This window comes from Chondrus crispus, genomic scaffold (assembly GCF_000350225.1).
Source record: "Chondrus crispus Stackhouse genomic scaffold, scaffold_207, whole genome shotgun sequence".
In the NCBI taxonomy this organism is placed as follows: domain Eukaryota; phylum Rhodophyta; class Florideophyceae; order Gigartinales; family Gigartinaceae; genus Chondrus; species Chondrus crispus.
Window position 1 is genome coordinate 40,426 of NW_005179081.1, and position 23,339 is coordinate 63,764.

Sequence of the window (23,339 nt, forward strand, 5' to 3'; positions counted from 1 at the left end):
TGTTAGTAAAATTACCTTAGGCTCACCATTCTCTTCATAAATTAACCTGTCCTTCAGTCGTGGGAAAGTACCTTGAAGAGCGCGCATGCCCCGCTCAGACGCCTGGCGGAGGGAAGTGGCTTGTTTGAGCTGTGTGTAAATTAACGGGTCACCTGAGCTGCTGAAGTAGCCGTCTTGAGAGGACTTGATGAGAAAAGGATATTGTCCTTTTGAAAATGCAGAATCCACAACACAGCGACCACCACATTGATTATAGGCGGTCTCCAATTTGGGATAAATCCCGCCCCAATCCGCAATGATAGAGTCATGCATAGATACGGGGGTGTTCAGAGCACATGCGATTATGACACCGCTAGGGGCGAAAACAAAAACATTGACCACGTAGTGATCATGGGTCCAGCCGTTGTAAAACATATTTTGTATGACAAAGTCTCCGGATTGTTCGAGGGTGAGCTTTAAGCCATCAGCAACGCAGAAAACGTCACCTAACATGGAATATCTAGAACCAATTGTTTCCTGAAATGATGCCATCTCGTCTAAACTTGGCACTTTGATCGCAGCTCTATCGTCATTAGCCAAAATTTGGAGAAGGATACGACGCCCAAATCGTAGAAGAAGCGACGCCACAGACGCTGTGATTCCATAGAGCAGGCAAAGGACCATCTCAGAACCTCTTGTGCGGTTCCAGCTCAGCACCAATGCCCAACACTGTGTGGGAGTCATACTGCGCGGTCGCCCTACCCTGTTTTCGCGTTGTGGAAGGCGCCTAATGTGGCCCAGGCGGCCGTAAGGGGAATAGGCATTGTAGAAATTATTGAATGAGGGGAGGAGATAGTGAAACCCGTGAAAATCAAGCCCTGCGAGGGTGATGAGGGCCTGATCATCGCCAGAACCGAACAGAAATGCAAAGGCGGACATATGGGGCGCTTGAAGTGAGGGACGAGGTATACGGCGATCCCGGCGGCGTTTGCCGTCGGAGGCCATTTTTGCGCGAAAGGTGAGGGAGCGCTTACGGTTACTTCTTTTTCGGAGCAGCAGCAGCAGTAGCGCAGATGAGGGAGGCATCCCTGCTCAGGCATATCCCGGTCGGTTTCGCGATCCGTTCGCAGAGCCCTTTGATGCCATTGAGTACGAGCAAAATTACTGCTCGTCAGTCCGGGGAGCAATTTGCGCACACGAGTTTCAGGAGTAAAACGGGTGCACATTTCCAGATTTTGAGAAATGTGTCAAAAAATGTGGACTGCACAAAAATAGTTTCAGGAAGCGCCCAATTACTGTACATCGGGAGCCGAACGACGAGCAAATTGGCGGTTTGTGTATACACAACCCCCCCCCCCCCCCCCAGTCAATCAAAATTGATGGATTTGCGCATCACAAATTGTGCGTTTGTGTTTTTCGAGTCGCCCAGTAAAATTTACGACCTTTTCTTTTGTTGAAACAGCTATCTATAAGTATGTTACACATTGAGGCTTGCACCAATCGCGACAACCGCCTTCTATCGGGTTGGGGCACCTCGGTAGACATTCCCGTCAAAAACCCCCAGTATCCACTCCACAGCATGCCTCTTCCGAAGCATATCGGTGCCAAGCACTGCAAGTCTGCACAGGGGGAGGAAGTCGATTTTACGCGCTTCACCTCTACGGACAAATATTCTCAAGGATGACAACGTGGTCTCGAGAACATCAAGATTACATCGTTTCATGAAGCGAAGCAGCAGAACGCAAACGAGTCTGACCTCTCGTTGGCTTAGCTTAGTGGAGGCGGCTATAACTTTGTCTAGACAGCTGGAGATCATATCACTGTCAACGACAGTATCTGCCAGGGCGTCGAATACGCTTGCTAGTTGCAGTAGCCTTTTCTGCTCACTTCGGGCGTTTCCGCAAAAGATGTATTCTTCTAACATAAGCGCCGGGAGCTCTTCCACGAGGGCGCTGCGTGCAGGCCTCAATGATGTTTCAGAGGTGTACAGAACTGCCCTAAAAAACTCAATACATTGAATAGAGAAGTTCTCACCACACCTATGCACGAGAAGACAACGCTGAAGAGCTCTTATGAGCGGTAGCCAAAATATATGGTGACCGTCTTCGTCCCCGCCTGAGGTACCCGCTTCTGAAGGACGGAAGAATACTTTAGACCTGTGCGAAGTAATTTGTTTCATAACATTCAGAAGATTTGCGGCTCTTATACCATTGGGTCCTGTCGAAACATCCATCACCAATGACAACAGAAACCCGCATGCTGCCTTCATTGATTCTGAATCACTGGAAACAACATGAACGGCTCTGGTTGCGAGGACGTTGAACACAGTCGCACTTCGGGTAGTTAAGAATGCGAGCAAATCACACAGAGCAATGGCATCTTGCGGTGTTGTCTCACATTCGACGGCACTGGCAAGGACAAATCGCTCCACAACAATATTCTTGTGATTCTCCAGGGCTAAGCGTTGCAGAAAGTGCACACATTTGTTATTGCTCCCTTCGCGTGATGAGAACAATGCGTATGCTTTACCCAACACTTCAGAACAACCTTTGACGCTTCGGAGCAACTGGGGATCGACGTCGGCGTTACTATTATTGCTCCCTTTTTTCATCATGGCGACATTTATCATGATGACTTCTAAAATGCTTGTGAGGACCGAAAGCTGTTCATGAGTGAGCTGAGTACTTAGAGAGGAAGAGCTCCAGCAAGCAACACCAGCAACAGCGAGTATTTCATTATCTGTGTGAGAAAAGTCGTCGAGGAGCTGTCGTCCTGTGAAGTTCTCCAGTGAAGAAGTTTTATCTGCTAGGAGAAGCTGCAGTGTTTTCACATATGTTTCAATATAAGGAATAGTGCTGTGCAGTTTGACAGTTTCTAAAGAGTGTAGAATTCCCGATGCGCATGCCAACCGTATTATGGAATTGGTATCCTTTGGCTCTGGCACCCCAAAAATGAAAGATTGGCCCATGTCATGAAGACTTAAAATCAGATTTCGCAACTCGCCGTCATCGTTCGACTTTTCCATTCTTATTGTTAGTGCACTAGAAATTCCTTTTGTGATGTCGAAATACACAGCAGCAGGCCAATGGCTTGGAGATCTCGAGTGCTCTAACCATCCCAAGACGAGCGCCCTTAGTGCAGATATGAAGGATTCTTCTGGGACTCCTTTACTGCTCATCGGGCTTAACGATTTTAACAACTTCGAGCGGTAATGATGAAACTGCTTACTGGTATTGCTCCTGGTAGAGGCCACTAGAGCAAGTGTTTCTAAAAGGGCAGGAACATCATCTTCTTCCCTTTTTTGTGCAAGTGCGTAGAAACACTGTTCGGCAGCCTTCCTGAGGCTCCGGAGCGTCGCCATCGAGGTGGCCAGAGCGTTCTCATGACATATCGCAGCAACCAGACGGCCAAGAAAGACAACAGCTTCACGACATACAGAACGATTTTCAGAGTAGGTTGCCAAGGAGGCAGTGAAGACAGAAAGGGTGAGCGGTAGGGTTTGAAGAAGGAAACTGGATAGTAAACGGGAGGGCCGGTTGCGTTTCCTCGCTTGAAGATCATGAAGATTTAGTGATAAGCGATTGATGGCGGTAGAAAGTCGTTTATGGGTGGATGCTGAAACAGGACGAGAGGCGGCCTCGCTGGCGGTGGCGAAGAGAACGTTGAGCTCGGGTTGAAGAACGAAGGTCTCCATGTCAGCGAGAGGAGAAACGTCAGTACCGGTATCGATTGCAGGGTGCGTACAAAGACTGCAGTCGAGGACGTCACGCGATGCATTCAGAACTTGGGGCACCGACTGGGGTAAGGAGAGTATTCGCCACCAATTTGCACACAAGGTCCAGGCAAGACTTCGCAGGAGCATGGTTTGCCGGCACGAAGCTACAAATAGTCGGTTCCACAAGAAGCGGATAGTAGCCCTGTACAGCATGAATGTTGATTGGAGTTAATGCCCGGCTGCGTGTGAGACAGACGCCAAACATTGGCCGCATCGATCGAGAGTCTCGATTCGAGACAGTCTACGAACTTTATTTGAGTTGAATGAAATGAAAGACAGACTACAGTAGTTTATTTGAGTGTACAGTACCGTACAGCACATACTGTACTCTACTCATATTTCGCGGTTCACCGATCAGTTTGCTAACTCAAACAACGGTACACAACGTAGATCCATCCAATTCAATAATTCTCCCCCGCCTCAGCATTCACTTTTTGACCTTGATTCTCTAAAGACAGCCGCGGGATATCGTCAGCGTTGCCTTACCAAACACTTTGTTTGCAGAGACACTAGAGACCGACCAGAAGCATACAAATATGTCATCTGATCACCTTGAATATCCTGATGATGTGTTGTAGTTCGACTACACTCTCGTCCAACGTGAGCGGCGTGTCGCGGAACGCCCATTTGAATCATCTTCAGACTCACATCCGTTTTCGTCGAAGTCTGTATCGTCGTCGCTCATCTCGTCATTCGATCGCGAGGACTTAAACCATGAGAGCAAACCTCCTGTTGGCTTGCCATTGTCACCTCTAACCTCGGTCATAAAATTCTCGACGTTCTTGAGTAAGTGCCGCACTCTGGCATGATTGAGTATAGATCCGAGAACAAACAGCACGTCAGCTCCGAAATTGAATCTCCGGGATATCGAAGAAACCAAAGATGCGTCCTCGGCAAATTGGAAAACGAGCGCTTCATTGAGTCGGATCACAGATCCCACCATAAACAAACTGACGACAACGTTGTGGGCTACTGCAACTTTTGAAGGGACGCTAAACTCCAGCGACGGAAGAGATACCACAGAGTTAACAAACATACCGGCGCACATTAGAATCGCACTGCATACCATGATGTGTGCGTCGAATCGGCCATCAAAGTACCAAAGCACATAGCTTTTCGACACTACCAGGAAGCATGAAAGGGCGCAGAATGCTGAAACCGTTCCATCGACAATGGTGGGGGCTGATATGAAGCGGTCCTTGTGTTTGCGCGCTTGGTGCCATTTGTAAAACATGCGATGGGCTATGCTCGACGCTCGAAGGTCGGATACGTTGGAGACTAGCAGAAGTATCCATGCCAAAAACTCGGCGTCACGAGAGACTTGAGAGAACGATTCTGCAAACACCAGAGAGGAATTGTGGCTTAAAAGCAAGAGCAGGCATCCTAGCAAGTGGACCAAGTCTGCGATCTTCTCATTTCGAGCACTGGTTTGGCCGCCATTACGACTGTAGCATCTGTGTGAGCGACAAGAAACATGGCGAACCATGTTAAAGCTGCTGGCTTTTGAAAAGAATAGCGCTTTCGGAGGATAGCTTGGGCAATAAGCGGATTTTGCGAACGCTAGAGGTCGGTGAGCATGAAAGAGAAAGATTGAGTCTTATCGGCTTCTCAGTTGAAGCATTCCATAGTGCAGAGATGCGACCGCGGGACGAGCAGCCTCGCTGCGTTCAGAAATGAACCTCTGTTGAAATCTTCGTGCATTCTACACTTGTCTTGGTTATCAAGACTTCACGTCATCTTTCTGAAGACAAAGAATAGCTCACGGTAGTACAATTAAATTCAGGAATAAAGGACTTGATTCTCCTGACAACTGCGTCCTTGAAACCTAATTTCGCATTCAGTATTTGTCTCGTGCGACATTGTCAAGCTCTGGCTCTGTAAGGACTTCGAAGTGCGAGTGCCACATACAAAAATATTCAAAAGAGCCCAACTGTTGTGACCACTCCAGGGCATAATGAAAGCCAGGTCGTTTATTGGAGTCACAAGCCAGCTTTGGGCGACGTTGCTCGAGAGTCCGCTCAAGCACTTCAAGAATCCACCTGGTACCGCTCCCTTTCCGCTTGACGTCCTACGGATCGGCCTTGGACAACCCCGTCCGAGAATCCACTCTAACTTCCCAGGAGTCCACCTGATGTCCATGTCCAGAGCCCGTTTGATCCTTCCTCCTCTGATGCCTCTGCTTCATTCGTTGCTTCCTCTGTGTCTGTGTCCTCCATCGTTATTCTCTATCTATCTCAGTCTTATGTACTGACTTCGCAGGCATCCTCTTCCCCCATATACTGCCCTTCGCTTCGCGCCGCTGGTGTCTCCTTGCGCGCCTTTCTCTTCATCATCCTTTCATTCCGACGCTCGCCAAAGAACACGCCATCTGCCGTCCCTACTTTCGCGTCCCTCAACCCATCAGCGGACTCACTACACGCCCACTAATATTAGTCCGCTTCCGCTTCGATTCCCTCCATCTGCGCACCCTCGATTTTCCACAATTCCTCACTGCCTGCGCTCTCCTCCAGAGGCTTTACCATCGTCGCCAATCCTGATCACCCTGTCCGTTGGGCCCACACTGCCCTTCGTCCCAGTCTCCCGCGTCCGCATATCCCCAGCGAACCGCAATGTACGCAGGAGTACGCTCTTGGGACGCCTATGAGGCCTCATATTTTGACACGAAGTCCAGAATTCAGGTCTTCCTGTACTGTATTGTTCACGCATGTGGTAAGTTGCGGACGGAGTGCATCGTGTCGGCGCAGATGTCGCTGGGAATCTTTCTAAATTCGAAGCCTCCCCATTTTTGCATGACAATGCATCCACCGAGTGTGGACGCCCCCAGAGGGGGACTTCTACACTCGATGGATGACTACTAGTGCAACGGTCCAATAGATCTATTGGACCGTTGTCCTCAGTTGTCCTCATTGAGGCTAGTTCTGTCCTGATTTGGAAACAACTGGTGGCTACAATGGCTCTGCCGAGAAGCCGGCTCTTCGCTTTTGCGCTATGCCAATAGTCTCGTTGCCGTTCAGACATTAACGTTCGGACAGGAGTATGGGATGGGCCCTGGTGACGTATTGGACTGGAAACGTCGGAATCATTTTGGTTTGGGACCTCTCTGCAATTCTGCTCCTTACCGTGATAGAAACTGTGATAGAACTGGGCACATCTGCCGCCCCTTTTGGTCATCGCCTTTCTACAGAACGTCCCCAACTCGTTCCGCTGATACGGTCGATCGCGAAGCGCATAAAACTAAACTTTCATAAATAAGTTCCTCACGAAGATATCAATGGCAGCCGTCAGCACTATGCTTCACATACAAAAGCGTAATCTTCATCCGCCCCTCCGATTTCGACCGCCATGCTTTACGCGGGCCCTTCCTCTTCCACTGCCAGGATAACCCCAGCTATTGTGAGACCGGCTCTGGTTGCGTTGCACATTCTCTTGACCGAGATGACTTTCACTGTTGGCATCAGCACCGAAGGTTTGTTGATAGTTTTCGTGAGGAAGAACCGCCATCTGCATACCAGCGGGCATGTGCATCAACGCTGCTTGTGGCATTACATCTTCATGCACGATACCCTGTTGGTGCAACTGTTGGTGCAGTGCATGTTGGTGGTGGTAAGCTTGTTGTTGAATGGCCTGTTGCTGTAACACTTGCTGCGTTTGAAGAGCATGTTGCATCATGTGAGGATGTTGTTGCATTGCCTGCATTGCATGCAAGGCATCGATAGCGTGAGGTGCCCCCATGCCAGAGTCAAGAATTCCACTGGTTACGTGCTGAGGTGCGAGATTGTGGTTATACTGCGAGGGCAGCCACGTCTCATTGGAAATGAAGTTTTCACGATGGCGCTGTTCATGGGAAAAATGACCCCGTCCTCGACCTCGCTTCGGCCGAACTCGTCCTCTTCCGACGCGGTAGCCGCTACGACCTATGCTCGAAAAGCTGGGTTCAGGAGGCCTATGGCGCTTCCGGTCAACCTCTCGTACCTTTTCGTTCCAATTCTTGCGAGCTCTGCTGCTTTGACCTGACATGTCTGGGCCCCGAGCTCGTTTTTCTTCTGGTGAATTTATAGGCTTTGTTTCTGGCCCGCTTTTGCCCTGCCCGTCGACCTCCGTCCTCTTCAAAACTGCTTCAGCGTTAACGCTGCCGCACTGGTGCGGGTTTTGGACAAGTTCTTCTTTCGAATCTGGTCGCGACGAGGCCCCGTTCCCGGCGAGGTTGTTATTCTTTTCCTCTGGCGTTGTGCCCTTGCTGGAAAACAGCATATCCCACCCCGATGGTGCGGAACCCTCGCTTTTATCTCGCTTCTTGTCCGCTGACTTTTCGCGTCCATTCGCTTTTGCCTGTCGCCCTCTCGTTGTACTTCTTCTAGCCCTGTTGCTTCGATCAGAAACGTTACTGCGTTCGTTGTTTGCGACAGATGTTGTTGGGTTTCCATCAGCTGGTAGAAAAGGTTTCGTTTTTGGGGGTTCAGGTCTAATAATACTGCCTGGATCAGAACCGACGATCCGGTCACTTGCTGATCCATTACTAGCGCTTGTATTGGGGACATCGCCAGCGGCTGTGTCATGTGTGGTGACTGAAAGCGGTTGTTGCCATTGTCGGGTTGCTTCGTTCGAAGGCTTCGCCGAAGATTTTGGGTCAGAATTTGCGTTTGTGACTGTCGCAGCCATTATTGCTTCCAGTTCTAGTGCCCCACCATTCCTGACGTGCTCTCGTAAAGTTTTCTCAATCCCGCTTAAATTTTGAACGCCTCCGTCTGCTAATACTTTTGACAGTTGCTCTAGTGTTGACTGCAAATCAAAGTTTTTGTCTCTTGAGGCGTCCGATATAGCCACCTTTGACGCATGCTGTGTTGCTGCATCACCAGGCACTGATAACTGTTGTGTTGGAACTTTCAAAACACTTGTATTGGACTTGACTTCTCCAGGAATATCAGAAGGACGCCCTGGATCTGGCAGGCCTTCACTCTTGTCAGTGTCAGCAACCAATGACTTCCTTGTGGCCCGTCTACGGGGATCTACGGGGCCTTTGGAGGAAGAGTTCTTTTCTTTCGCGACGCGAGAGTTCTCAACCGGCGGACGCGGCCCAGGCTGGTGGAGTAGATTTTCGCTGCTTGAAGTGCATGGCACGACCGGTGCTGACGCTATCAATCCCTTACGACTTGGGGTCGGTGGAATTAAGCATCGTGTGACGTTTGAAACGCTTATGAGGCATCCTCTCGAGCTCGCATCCTCGACGAGCTCTGCCCAGTCTGTTGACCCTTCTGCCAGCGCGTGTGCAGAACCCAGAATGATGAGAGACGACCTAGCTCGTGTTAGCCCGACGTTCATCCGACGCACATCACGCACGAATCCAATACCGCGGTGAGCTGATGCCGTTCTTACACAGCTGAAGACGATTACGTCTTTCTCTCGCCCCTGAAACGAGTCTACTGTATCAATCTCTACATCGCCAGTGGGAATACCAGCCCTGTCAAATGACTGGCGCAGCTCCTGCATCTGTCGTTTGTAGGGTGTCACAACCCCAAAACCTGACACAGAACCGTGGACTTTGGCAGAAGCAGAAAAAAGAGAGTCCTTAGGGTAATTCTTCTTAAGGTTTGTATATATCAAAGAGGCAAGTTCAGCTTCTGACCGATTGAAGATGGACCGATCGTCTCTGCTTCTCATTTCCTCTCCATCTGCAATATCCAGGAAAACGTATGGCCCAAGTTTTGGCCGTATGGCATCACGATGATACGGCCGTGCTCTGCTCTCACCTTGCACACTTTCATCGTCAACTAGTCGGCCATGATAGAAATAGCGCCTAGGAAACGAGGATATGGCTGGATGCATTCTGTACTGCGTGTCCAACATCTGTGCATTTTGGCCCCCCTTACATACTCGTTCTAGTAGTGATTGACCATACGCCAGCCCAGCGGCGCCTGACGATAAAACAGTAGCAGGAAGCTGTTGAGGGTCTCCGACAAGTAGGCATCGTCTAGCACCCAAGGCCATTGGAATTAGACAAGAAGGCTCAGTTGCTTGTGCGCCTTCATCTATAACAACAGTATCGAACAGAGCTCCTTCAGCGCTCGTAATATCATTGACAGCTCTCTTAGTCAAAATGCTTGATGCAGCGCCTGACAGCGTTGAAAACACTAATTGTGCATCTTCAACATATGTTCGCGCTATCTGTCGTAATTTTTCCTCCCGTTTGAGATCTTTCGCTCCATCTGATGCTGCGATGCTCAGCCTTCTCAAGTCTCTGTCCATCCTCTCAAGCTTTTCGTGGAGGTCAATGATTGTGGGGTGGGCAGATTCTTGTCTCTTGGGGGTACGAGCGAGCTGAACAAGTAGAGAATTGCAGCGATTTTGCCAAGTGGTCAAAAACGCCATTTGGGCTTTCTTTTGAGCTTCTGCATTCATATCTTCTGCACAGAGACGATCCAAGAACGCTTCTGCCTGCCCTTCTGCTGTGAAAGACTTTGCTGCTTCTGACACCCTATCACCAGCTCCAATCCTCGCCAGTTCGGGGCAATACTCACGCCCCTGACCATCGACAAATTTGCTGCTCGTCAATCGGGTAAGAATCTCATCTACTGCAGAATTGGAAGGTGCGCAGATCAAAAGACGGGGTCGTCTTGCTCGTTTGGAAATCCGGACAAGCTTCGATTCACTAACCATTGAGAAAGTCTTACTCATTGCAAGAAGCATCGACGAGAGCAAACCTGTTTCTCGTCCTTTGTCTGGAACTGCAGTTCGCGTTTCTGCTGCACTCGATTCTTCTTTGACGTGCGTTTGCGTTTGAGCACGACTTCCATGCATTGAAGCGAACGAAGCTAGTAGTCCTTCATAGTATTCCTGATATTGAGTCATATGGATAACGTTGAGAAGGGAGATCAACGTTCTCGTCTTTCCAGTCCCAGGAGGACCCTGAACGACAGAAAATCCATTTCTGCACGTACTAGCGTGCAATATGGCCCGTGCTTGAGATGGGTTTAGACCAGTTTTGCTTGCGATAACTCGCGTGAAATTTTCTTCATTTCGAAACTGCGATGAAGTAGTTCCTAGGTCCACATTTTGTTTCTCATCAACTAGGATTCCGGAAGCTGTAGCAGGTGTATCTTCTTCGTCCCGGACAAAACCTGTGCTTTGCTGCGCTGGACGAAGCAAAACGGGGAGCAGCACCGATGTTTTGATGGTTTGTAATGCATCAAATTCTCTCTTCATTGTCGTAAGGGATCCTAACCGTAAAAGGTTCCAGACGCGTGCACTTGGTAGGGCGTCCTCGTTTTCTTCACCGTCCTCCAAGTCAGTCCGAACCCCTAATTCATTACCGTCAGGAAACTTGGATAAAACGACTACGGCTCGAGAACCCGTTCTTGAGGGAATACGGACGACAACACCAAGGACAGCGTTGTCGGAGATGACCCGGGACGCTGGAAGCGGTTGTGATCGAGCACGAGGAGGTCGCTGACGTGTCTGTGAGGCGGAGGAGAGCCATAAAACAACGACATCATTATCAATGCAACCGACGGGTCCTTTTCGATCATTCGAGTCAAGATCTACGGCCCAGCCAAAGCCCCAAGAATGCCGCCGTGACACCTTTGAGACAAGAACGAGGGCGGCGTTGGTGCCGGGCTCTTGACGACGAGCTCGCAACTTCGGTTGGCGCGCTGGTTTGGATCTTTGAAACTTTTCCGAGGCTGAAAGCAGCTCAGCGGCAACTTCCGCAAGCAGAAGTGGTTCGAAGTACTCCTTGTATCTATCATATGATGAGAAAGTGACTTGAGGAGGAGAGCAGGACTCTGAATAGGATTTGGCCAGTTGATGGAGTTGGGTAGGCTGCCACTGACATACTACTTCTGCCAAGGAACTGGATGGCGAAGGTTTGATTGCTCGCTGCATACCTCCATCAACGTAAGGGGAAGGTGGGGTGTTTGGGAGCCGCAGCGGCAGGCTCGAAAAGTGAACAAATAGTTTGGGGTTTAGGTATGGGTTTGTCGCTGTCGGTGAAAATTAATGACGACGGACCAGCCACGCCGCATGTTCCCAACAAGATCGGAATGAGGCAAAGCGGACGGAACAGGGTATTCGTAAGATTGGAACGAACAGCTTGGGTGTCTGTGTCTGTGGGGGGTGGGTGTGGAAATTGTGCCAAGTATTCGCTTAGCGTTGAACAAACTACAGGTAGGCGGAGTATTGAAGCGTAGTATCGGCCTTTACAAGTGGGGAGGCAGTCTGGTAGAAGAGGGGAAACGAGCACTGGCACAAGAAGGACGTCGTTGTGCGTATGCGTCGAAGAAGAAATGCGCGAAGCACAGGTATGAAAGTTGAGGGGAGCCAATTGTTCGACAGGAAAGCTTTTCCGAAATTTGGCCTGCTGGATTTTGTGGCGGGGCAACCAGAGACCCCTGCGCCTTGCCCATCTGTCGTAGCTGCCCTGCATCTGCTCAGTTTAAAATTCTGTCTATTAAAATTTCATATTGCATTTCATGTCCTGAGGCCATATTCAGCAGGCCTCTGAGAGTCGGCCCCGGCCTCTGTTTACACGCATCACACCCACCCGTGCTTAAGGGTGCAGTATTGTATAGTGCGGAGTGAAAACAAAAACCAGCCTGTTAAGACACACCCACTGCAGAAGCTACACTTGCCGGCCTCCGACTCCCCCCATACAGTACCCCAGGGTACTGTATTAGAAAATGAAATATTCGTACCCGCCCACTCGATTGAAGGAGCAATCAATCCTCAAGAAAACACTGTAATGTAACGCTTGGCCTATGCGTTTTGAATCTTTATTTATATATAAATTTCATAATATATTAATACAGTGCGTGTACAGTATGTAAAAAATTGACGTTGCTTTTAAGTAGGGCGTTTTCAACGGTTTTGAACAAAAGAATGCGCACGTGCTGTGACATGACATGATGAACTTTACTAGCTCAGGCTTGTTCAGGATAAAATAAAAATCACCCCCCCCCCCCCCCCCCCCCCCCCGCTTGTTCAGGAACATTTACTCCACTCGGCAGGCATACTGCACTGAAGCTGCCTACTATTATGTAGCAAGATGTACCGTAGATAGTAGGCAGCTTCAGTGCAGTAGTGTTGGTGCGGTGTGTTCGAAGGCTACCAGGCTCATACCGCTCTCCCCCGCCCGGTAGCCCTCAAGGCTTCAGCATAATCAGCGCGCTCCTGGGTTCTGGTCTCCCATCTCAAAGCTGTCAGAACTGTACTCGTACACGTGTACAGTAACCGCTAGACCCGGCAGGTGCTACTGTGCAGCGTTGCATATTCGTACAGTAGCCAACTTCTGTAAATTACATATCCGAAGATATTCGTAGTTTATTGGTTCTAGTCGGTCACGAGACATCGGCTAAGAGGGGACACACAAAGGCTACGCAAACCATTAAACCGAACTGGAAAACATAAAGAAAACATAAAAGAGAGATTACGCAAACAGAATTCTGCAATTCGGCGGCCAGAATTCTGCAATACGTATTACACGTATCAAATCTATTGCAGAATTCTCTAATCGGTCGTGACGATAATTGCAGAAATGTGCCATTCTTGTCACAACCTTTTCTGCAATTGCCAAGCCGTGAGAAATACACGTGCACTGCGTGGGCAATACGTGTACCACTTTTGGCGGGAACTGTATATATGTGTTCTTCTCAATGGTTCGTCCCCTACGACCTTCCGCCGCATTGCGCATCCTCAGCGATTTGGTTTTCAGCACCATGGCGGAGGTCATCCATGATGTGGAGGAAGGGGAGGCTGTCGGTACTCAGTCTCCGGAGCTGACGGACTCAGAGGAGACAATCGACATTACAAGCGGGTCGAAGACGGGTGCGGCGGGGCGCAAAGCGAAGTACACGAGCGAGGACGATCTCGTCATCGTTAAGGAGGTGTGTGCAGCAGGGGCGCATATAGCGCCGTACGGTGCCGCGCGCAACTGCTTCGAAAAGGCAGCGTGCTGCGCCAACAAAACTGGCGCGCTGCGTGTGTCGTGTCTGGCAAGACCATACGATACAGGTACCGAAAGCTCCAAGAAACATACGATAAGAAGGACAAACGCGAGCGGGCGGCGTCGGGACTTGGTGGAGGTCTGGATGAGCTTGATGACATCCTTACAAGTATGAATGAGGCGCGTGGCGACGCCCACGCGAAGAAGAGGGCCGAAAAGTTGGCGAAAGAGGGGAGGGAAGAGAAGAAGGAGGAATGTGGGAGAAGGCTGGTGCAGATGGCGATGAACCGCCGGGCTGCTCTCGATGAAGGCGGCGCAAGCGATGCCGACGCCGATGTCGACGTCGGCGCCGATGCGGAGGCCCCTGTCTCGACGAAAAGGCGCAAGATTGCACCTTCAGGAGGTGATGACCTATGTGCGTTTGCGGCGACGATACGCAGTGCGGACATGGCACGCGTTGATATCGAGCGTGACCGCCTTAAGGAGGATAAGGTTGAGCGCGAGCGCGAGCGCGAAGACCGTCGTGAGGACCGCGAAGCACACAGAAGCCTTGAGCTCGAGAATTTCAAGCTCATGATGGAGATGCTCTCCTCCAAGAAGTAGCCTTGCTGTATTATTTCTGGCTTTAGGCTGTTTGCTAAGCGCTAAAATAAAGGACCCTAGAGAGAGGGAACCAATGAACCACACCTGCCTCCCAATCTCACACACTTCACGCCTTTCTATTTGGATCATTGGAGCATGGAGTACTATTTATCCTTTGTGTGAGACGTACTCTTCAAGGGACGGGGGCAGACAGTTGAAATACTGCGAAATCGGGTTCGGATGTACGCAGTTCCGAAAGTTCGTCAGACGCATGCTCGCAAGATACATGGAGCCCACAGCCGCCTCACGAACCCTCAGCTTCCTTTTAAAGTCCACTGCGGTCCAGTTCTGCTTGACCTCCTTGAACAGCCACTCCACTGAGACCCTTGACAGCGCCATAGCCTTATTGAAGGCCCTCTGGTTGTCGCTTAGATGCGAGCCCTGAAACGGCACCTCCATGAACGCCCGTGCGTTGTACCCGGCGTCGCCGTACAGGCAATACTGGTGCCCATCGACAGACAGAAGCTGCTCCAGTGACTCATCGAGGCCACTTCTACTGTACATCGTCCAATCGTGGCGACGCCCCTCCATGGGGCCATAGGCATGCAAAATAAGCCCACATGGGCTTGTAACCGCTTGAAATTTCAGCCCGTGTTTGCGCTTGTGCCAATTGTAGGCCACTTGTTGAAGAGAGGCGTTGCCACTGGGTCGCGCGATCGCAATCACCGTCCCGTCGATGAAGCCCACGCAATTATCGAGCGCATGGCTCTTATCACTCACCGCCGCCGCCCAAGCTGGGGCTTTCGCTTCAATGAGCTCTGCGCTCATGTCCTCAGTAATGAGGTGCATACGGGCGTCTAGGAAGAACTCCAAGCCCTCCCAGAATATTTCCGAGAGCTGCGACGCGTGCTTTCCAAACAACAACTCAACATCTGTCCAGCGAGCAGGGCTTGCCAGCCTACGCAAAACGACGCATGTCGCTAAAAGCGGGGAAACCGCATAACGGTTTCTTTTTGTCTTGGTCACCTGGGTCGGCCACGCAAAAATAGACGTCAAGCGATGCACGGCCTCTTTCCGAAACCGGAAAAGGGATAGGCACGAGGCGTCCGGCAGAGAACCAAAAAGGACATGGAATTCAGTGAACGAGATCGAGAGGGTGCGCCGTGCGTAGCGAGAGCGCTCCCTCTTGTGCTGCGCGTAGCGTTGCGCGATGTTGAGAAGCGCACTTAACGAGGCCAGAGCCGAGCCTCGATCTGTACCCCGCTTGTGCACGGCGGCAGTCAACACCGCACGCGACAGAGTCGCGCGCCGCGTGGCCACGCGCGAAGTGTGATCTCGCAATCGACCGCTCATGGCTTGTGTCGCTGCGTAAAAGCTGCGTCCCTTGACCGAGAAGGCGATCCTGTGCTCAGGAGTGCATACCGTTTCGCTTTGGCGGTTGCATACTGTTTCGAAATTGCCTCTATACTATTACTCATGGCTATTGCAGAATTCTAGATTGTTGGGTGTGGCGTAAACTACAATTCTGCAATTCAATTAAAGAATTCTGCAATCGAGAATTCTGCAATGGGCTTACACTTCTTCGTCACTTCTTCGTCATAACTATTGCAAAATTCTCCTAGCGTAAACCTTAAAAAGAGAAAAATACATGATGACAGATGAAATTACCCAGAGGGCGGCGCAGCCGGGGCTGGGCGGGCAAGGGAAATAGACATAGCCAAGAGAGGGGAGCTGTTAGGAAGCCCACGGTGGCTTAATACGTACTACGGAGCAGCGGGGCTGCGAGATGAGGTACGCTCGGTTGGCTACTAGGAATTACAGCCACTCACTATTCTCCGGGGAGTTTCACCCCTATACACGCTAGCGTGTACAGAGACGCGAAGGGGCAAATAAGAAGCGTAGCTGATGCACGGAGAGCTCTATAATACATGCGGAAGCATAGCGGAAGCATATGCGCAAAGAACCACTCCGAAGCGGCGGTGACCACAATCCTGCTATCGAAGTAAATAGAAAACTGGTTCTGCGATGCCCAATCCAGACGAGTCGTAATCTATTCGCGACTGAACTGGAGGACAAGCAGCTCGTTGAATCGACCGATCCGAGAGCTATGCGATGCCAAGTAGCAGCCAGACGGCAGAGCGCCATTGATGAGAGTAACGGCATCATCCACAGCGACGCCGAGATCGGCAGTACCGACCTTTTGTCCACGTCGGAGATTGAAGAAAACGAGATTAGCGGGACGCAAGGAGCGTCATTTCGAAAGCGTGCATTTGGAGAAGCAGTAGTGGTCCAGACGGGTTTGGTTGGAAAGGAAAGTCGTACGGGTCGGGACCGAGATTTGTCTTTCCGATAAGTGATCAAAGCGCTCACCCCCTCCGCGGTTATGGTGATGTCGCTGTCCTTCAGGTAGGCGAGAGACACGGACAGGCACCGAAAGACAAAAGCAAACACCACTGTAGCACAATAGCCCACCGTGTCCACGTCCTCCGCAGACAGCCCACATTCGACAATCTTCTTCACGAGTGTTGCCGGGTGCCAAACCGTGGCCATATGAACGACACCTTGAAGGTCGTGCTTGTTGGCATATGCGAGAACCAGCGCCGACACCATGGGGGTATGAGTGGGGGAGTCGAAGTTGAGGAGCTCGTGGTAGCGAGATACGACGATCACGTACTGCGCCACGGACGTCGGACCAACCCTGCCTTCCTGATGCAAGTAGCCGATATATGCTAGAACATCCCCCTCCTTTTCCCCAAGCCGCGGGCGTCCATCTTTGTCGCAAAATGCAAACCATTTCTTGATCTGTATTGAGCGATTTGCCCAAGTCCCATCGCTCCATCCGTAGTGCGAGAGCAAGTTCGCTGCAGCCTGGGCGATTCCCGTCGCACCGTCATCCCCACACCGACCCAATACCGCATCCCTTATCTCTGTTGCATAATTGCCGACGGCTACTGTATATACTAGATTAGATTACAATTAGATCTAACGGTGCAAAGCACGAACCTTACAGCGTGCGCGCGCCCATATCTTACAGCGCGCGCGCCGACACACGTGTACGAACACGTGTGCTGTCAGCCCGATGGCTGACATTATTACAGTGCTGGACGACCCGCGCTGTACAGTGGCATGGTACTGTACTACAGTATGACAACTTCGACTTGTATATTAAATAGGAGGACGGGCGCCGGCGGGGGAGGACCAAGGTAGGTTTGTCACGATCCCTGACCGCGGCGCAACCCTCCAGCTTACTCTAATTAGCGCGACACCTTCGCGCGCCTTTTAGTTAGGGACCGGCACGGGTCGGGTTGCGCGACACGCGAGCGAGCCGGGATCCGCCTCCGCCCGTCAGCGCTGGTACGTCACCCGGTGCTGCTCCGGGGCGTCGAGGCGTCGATCCGCTCGTGCGCGCGCGCGACCTACCCCAACCCGCTCTACCACACTGCTACCGGGCCCGTGCCCGGTTCCGTGAGCAGGAGGAGTCCCCCGTCTTCGGCCGATCAAGGGTCACCGTCGGACTGTTAGCTACAACCCTCCACCGCTCGGGGTGTTTATGCTACATTGGTTTCCTGACCTAGAAGACCCTTGCAGATCGACACGAGAAGATCGTCGCTTTCCTCCGCGTCCGAACTCGCCGAGATGAGCCAAGAGTACGAACCTTCCATCCGCTCCGTAGCGGTGGACCCGAGTCCGCCCGCTATGCAAGCCACATGTAGTGCAATAATGGCTCTAGATGGGGGTGGAACGAGATGAGAATAATTGGATATGACAAGTAGTCCGGGTTCGGGGACACACGTGTGAATAATTGCACAGTTATAATTTTTAATTATTTTATTTTATTTAGTTAATTAGTTGGCATTAATTTTGCTGACATTAGATTAGATCTAGGATCTAGCGCCGCGAGCTACTGTAGTGGTTCCGGCGGGGCGATATATACCTTAGCCCTCTGACCACCAAGTCAGTAAAGGTAACCCGAGTTGCCAGAGTTGAATATCGCCTTGGTCGAAGTCCGTCTTTCCCAAGACGCTCCCTTTTACCACAGATTACGTTATCCTTTGCGCTCGGGGGTTCCCTTTCCTTTTCCTTTATTTCACCTATCCTTTTCTATTTCTATCTCTATTTCTATTCCCTTATCTTGTGTTGGTTCCACAGTGCCTGATTGCGATCCGCATTGTGAGGACTGGAGTCATCGGGCTCTTGTGTTGGTTCTTTTGTTTGTTGTTGTTGCCATCGGCTTTGGTTGCGACCGGACCGGTGAAGGTGTCTTAGCCATCGGGCGACACGTGGGTGTAGCGCTGCTACTTGTTTACGTTCACCGACGGAGGCTGTTGCGACGACGTCTCCCTCGAAGGTCCTGTTGTGTATACAGGACGGTGTTGGTTCCATCGGATACAGGTTGCGACCGTTCCGGTGTCGGTACTTTGCTATCGGGCAGTACGGAGGTGTAGCGCTGCTACGTGTTTACTAATTCCCGTCGGGCTGCGTTGCGACGCCCCCGTCGAAGACCTTATCAAGGGTATAAGGTGTACCAGGCGCTCAGCGAGCATTGGCTTTACGACCCATCGGGCCCGGCTTCTTAATTGCCTCCCCGAACTCGCCGAGCAGCTGCCTGTACAAGACTCTACCACCATTCGTCCCGGGCCGGGCATCTTCCTTTTGCCCCCCCTATCAGGGACTTCAGCTACTGTGGGCCGCAAACCCGCTTAAAGGGAAAGGGAGAATCGGACACTCCGTAGGGCTGTGCCGTCGGCAACTCTTGTTTGTTGTTGTTTGTTGGTTGTGTTGTCGCTGGACCGTTTGGACCCTGGTTCCGGCCTGACAGGCACATTGCACTACACCACATCTGCCACGTCGGGCGGCGGCGACGTAGGTCCTCGAGACCGCGAACCGTCGCCTGGGTCCTCCGAAGAATAAGCGTCGGCAATGTTTGAACGGATAGCAGAATACATAGAAGAAGTAGTACTTCGCTCCGTACAGACGTATCGGACGCCGTGTACTCTCGTTGTAGGGCCGAACTCCGCTCCCTGCGTGAAGGGACGTTCAACCGGGTCAGCCAATCGTTAGAGACTCTCCGACTACTAATCGACGAGTTGCACTCGCGACTAGTGCTCGTCGGAGACTCACGCCTCGTTTCACCCGGACCGTCCGGGCATGTTCGTCCCAAGAGGCCGACCTCTACGAGATGACCTGACGGACGACCGTCCCCGTCAGCGGCACATTTGGTTGCGTTCGCGCACCTCTCGGCCGAGCTCAACGCCACACGTCGGCGTGCCCGTGACATGGAACGTACCATGGCCGAAAGGCTACCCGGTGCCCCCTCGAGAGGGCCCGGTGGTGCCGTACCTCCGGGTGCGGCCGTGTCGCAAGGATGGTGCCCGACTGGGGCCTACCCCAGTCGCGACGCAGGAGAAAGACGACCTCCAGTGGACGCCAACGTGGCGTTCGAGACCCAATCTCTGCCACCTGCCGCCGGAAGCAGGTGGCAGACCGGACAAGCGCCGTATCGAGACGACCCCGATCTTGGAGGAGCCGTCCGCGGATCCTGAGAACCCGTGTTCTCCGTTGATCCCCGCTGGGGCGGCTACCCGCCGGTGGATTACGTCGAGCATCCAGGTCCGGTAGACGTCCGTACGCTACCTGTCACCCCCTTCGGCACCCTAGGCCCCGCCGAACCCGAAATCGAGCCGGTACATACGATGATCCAAGAGTTCAGCGCCGTCTCTGACTATCGTATGTACCGCCTGGATAACACCTCGAGGCTCGTTACCTCGGGTGACGCGGGACGGATCTCGAAGTACGTTCAACGCTGCCGTGGGATCGGTCCCACGATGAGGAGCTTTGACGGCACGGACCCGATCCAGCTCCTACCGTTCTTGAAGGATATCCGGATAACCTTCAACTCGTAACACCTGACCGAAGGTGTTGCGGTACGTGTCCTCGCGCACTTCTTAGAGCGCGACGCGGAGCGCCTGTATACGACTTATAAAATGCGTGGCCTCCGCGCCGGCCAGATACACGACGACGTGAGCTGGCCGGGCCTCGTGAACCAGTTCCTCAAACGCTACCAAACCGAGGACGTGTTAGGAGAAGCGTACGACGCTGTCGCGACGGCGCGACAGCAATCTCACGAAACGGAGAGCACGATTGCGGACCGGCTCGAAGCCGCCGCGTTCCGGTGGACGGCAGTGTTCTCCGAACAGTCCCTCGCGCACTAATTCGTGCGGGGACTTGCACCTGCGACCCGTGCCGCAGTTTCCGAAACCGTACAGCGGCTGCCGAGCCGCCAGAATACCGATCTTCCAACGATCCGCCGTATCGCAACGGCAGAAGGGACCACGTACCGCGCTCGGCGCGGTTTACCCCTGCCGGATACGAAACCGTCAGGGAGAGTTGGCAGGACTACGAAGTCCGCCGCAACAAGTTCGCCCGCCTCGACCCTCCATGTCCGGGAGGATGAGTGGCAGGCCGACCCTGTCCTCATTACGCAAGGGGTATTGCCGGTGGGAGGCCGACCTCCCTCACCGATGTCGACCGGAACGACATCGAGTTATGCGACCGCGTTCGCCTCCACTCCAAGAGGAGCAAGGGGTACGGACCCCCCGGGTCGCAGAACTCGACATCTCGGACCGAGCTGCAGGAGGCGAAGCACCCCGCGTGCCCCTCCTCACCGATGAGGAGGCGCGCCGCGCGGCGACCTTCGCCTCCACGGATGGCAGCGCGTATGTATGCTGGCTATGCCGAACGTACGGACACGCCATGTACGCCTGCCCGTTCCTGTCGCCGGAACAACGTATGTTCATGGCGTACAGGAACTACCGCTACCAAATGGAGACGCGGCCCGGCGCGCGCAATCTCCTCCGGCAATCGGTTGGCGAGGGCCGACCCTCGCGTCAAGGTTTCCCGAATCGATCGGGAGGGGGGGGCACGCTTCGCGCCTCGTGGTGGCGGGTATCGTCGGAACGAACTCGACCGTCGGGACCGACCCGATTACCGCCAGACGGATACAAGGTATCCCCGTCAAGGAGGGAGAGGGGACCGAGACCGTTCTCGGCTACCCCAACAGGTACAGAACGCGATCATGTACCTGCAAGATTGGGTAGAGGATCCGTACCCTCTACCCGAGGAGGGTCACGAAGGAGAACCGGTTCTTCCTGTCCCTCAGATCCTGCGACGTCCGATCGTTATAGCGCAAGGTCAAGAAGTACCGGAGTACTTCGCCAATGACGCACGGACGCAGTGGGGGAATCGTCTCGACCCACGCGGCCAAGGACCCGACGAAGGACTTGCTACCAATAGCCAGGAAGCTAGCTCCGATAGCACGGGTGTAGTGCAATGCGCCTGTCAGGCAGAGACCGCGGTCCGATGGTCCAGCAAAAACAACAACAGCAACAAAAAGAAGAACTGCCAACGGCACAGCGCTACGGAGTGTCCGACTCTCCCTTCTCCGTTTAAACGAGCTTGCGACTCGTAGTAGCTCAGATCCCTGATGGGGGGGCACTGAGAAACGGCCCGGCCCGGAATCGATGTGGTAGAGACTTGCGAAGAGAACTGCTCGACGAGTGTGGGGTGGGGCGTGTACGTAGGTACCCCGGTTCCACTGGGTTGTAAGGCCAGTGCTCGTTGAGCTTCTTCCACACCTTGTGACGGGACTAGGCCTTCGACGGGGGCGTCGCAACGCAGCCCGACGGGATGAAATGAAAGTAGCAGCGCTACACCAACTGTGCCGCCCGATGGCTCGAAACACCTTCACCGGTTCGGTCGCAACCGAGGTCGATGGCACCAACACTGGCTTGTACACACGACAAAGCCCTTCGAGGGAGACGTCTTTGCAACAGTCTCCGTCGTAAATTGGGTCACAGTAGCAGCGCTACGTCAACTGTGTCGCCCGATGGGCAAGACACCTACACCGGTTCGGTCGCAACCAACACCAATGGTACCAACACAAGATAAGGGAAATAGGTAGATTTAGAGATAGAAAAGGATAGGGAAATAAAGGAAAAGGAAAGGGAACCCCCGAGCGCACAGGATAAAGTAATCTGTAGTAAACGGGAATGCTTTGTGAAAGACGGACTTCGACCAAGGCGATATCAGACTCTGGCAACTCGGGTTACCTTTAATGACTTAGTGGTAAGCGGGCTAAGGTATATATCGCCCGCAGGAGCCACTACAGTAGCTCGCGGCGGTAGATCCTAGATCTAATCTAATGTCAGCAAAATTAATGCCAACTAATTAACTAACTAAAATTAAATAATTAAAAATTAAACTGTGCAATTCTTCACACGTGTGTTCCCCAACCCGGACTACTTATCATATCCAATTATTTTCCTTTCACTTCACCCCTTGTAGAGCCCTATATTGCACTACATATCCCCCTTCTGAGCGCCCTTGTACAGCGCCAAGCCATCGTATAATCTCCTGCCGTCTCCATCCTTCTCAACCGTCAATCACTCTGCGCGGCAAGCTGACAAGGGTAAGACGAAACATCATGTCTCCGCCTACCTCAGAGGGTACCGTCGATATTACCAACAAAACGGCCCCGGCGTCGGTTATTCGTGAGGCTCTTCTGAGCCTTGGGAACTCCTCCCTGTTCCCCGTTTACCGTCTGTTTCCAACGTATCCGCTCCGGCCTTCCATCCTGGGCGCGACCCCTTTGCTCCTGTGGCCAGTCAGTTCCCTTCTCTCGAGCTCCTACAAGACAAACCCATGCGGCAATATCCCGCTCTATTCGCTACTGCGAAATGGTTTTCTGTAACTGGTGTGCGAGATCTTGTCGAAATCGATCGTTCCTTTGCTGATGGCGCTGGCATGTTACCTGGAAAACGCCCCCTGCAAGCCATTCAATCGTACGACTGGTTAGCCCGAATTGCTATTCCTCTGCTTCTTTCCGATCGGACTTCCCACGTCCTGTCCCTTCCAAGAACCGATCGGTGACACTTAATTAGCTGCGTCGTAACGAACTCTGAAATAAAGTGTCCTGCATGCCCCTCTGTTGTTCTCAACTTCCTCCTCTTTTTCTTTCACAATTTTCCTTCTCTTTTTCCATGTCAATATTTCCTCCTTTTCATCCTAGCC

The 23,339-nt window shown here is 52.3% G+C and overlaps 2 protein-coding genes across 2 annotated transcripts; both read right to left on the reverse strand.

Annotated features, from left to right (window-relative positions):
* Window positions 1-1,495: 1,495 nt before the first annotated feature.
* CHC_T00003945001 (hypothetical protein) lies at window positions 1,496-3,907 on the reverse strand. The gene has a single exon (XM_005715191.1). The coding sequence runs from the start codon at window positions 3,905-3,907 to the stop codon at window positions 1,496-1,498; it is 2,412 nt and encodes an 803-aa protein (XP_005715248.1).
* A 2,864-nt stretch (window positions 3,908-6,771) lies between these two features.
* CHC_T00003946001 (hypothetical protein) lies at window positions 6,772-11,632 on the reverse strand. Its single transcript, XM_005715192.1, has 5 exons — window positions 10,865-11,632; window positions 10,560-10,774; window positions 10,234-10,421; window positions 7,093-10,044; window positions 6,772-6,914 (listed from the first exon to the last, which is right to left on the reverse strand). The coding sequence occupies exons 1-5, from the start codon at window positions 11,630-11,632 to the stop codon at window positions 6,772-6,774; spliced, it is 4,266 nt and encodes a 1,421-aa protein (XP_005715249.1).
* Window positions 11,633-23,339: the final 11,707 nt, after the last annotated feature.

What these genes read in the sequence shown, in the direction of transcription:
- CHC_T00003945001 (XM_005715191.1), bottom strand. Translation starts at nt 3,907, where the DNA reads ATGCTGTACAGGGCTACTATCCGCTTCTTGTGGAACCGACTATTTGTA.
- CHC_T00003946001 (XM_005715192.1), bottom strand. Translation starts at nt 11,632, where the DNA reads ATGCAGCGAGCAATCAAACCTTCGCCATCCAGTTCCTTGGCAGAAGTA. An exon ending in ACTGGCGAGGATTGGAGCTG is followed by an intron (nt 10,045 to 10,233) that starts GTGATAGGGTGT and finishes CCAAGAGACAAG; the next exon opens with AATCTGCCCACCCCACAATC. An exon ending in GGCCCGCGTAAAGCATGGCG is followed by an intron (nt 6,915 to 7,092) that starts GTCGAAATCGGA and finishes GATGACCAAAAG; the next exon opens with GGGCGGCAGATGTGCCCAGT.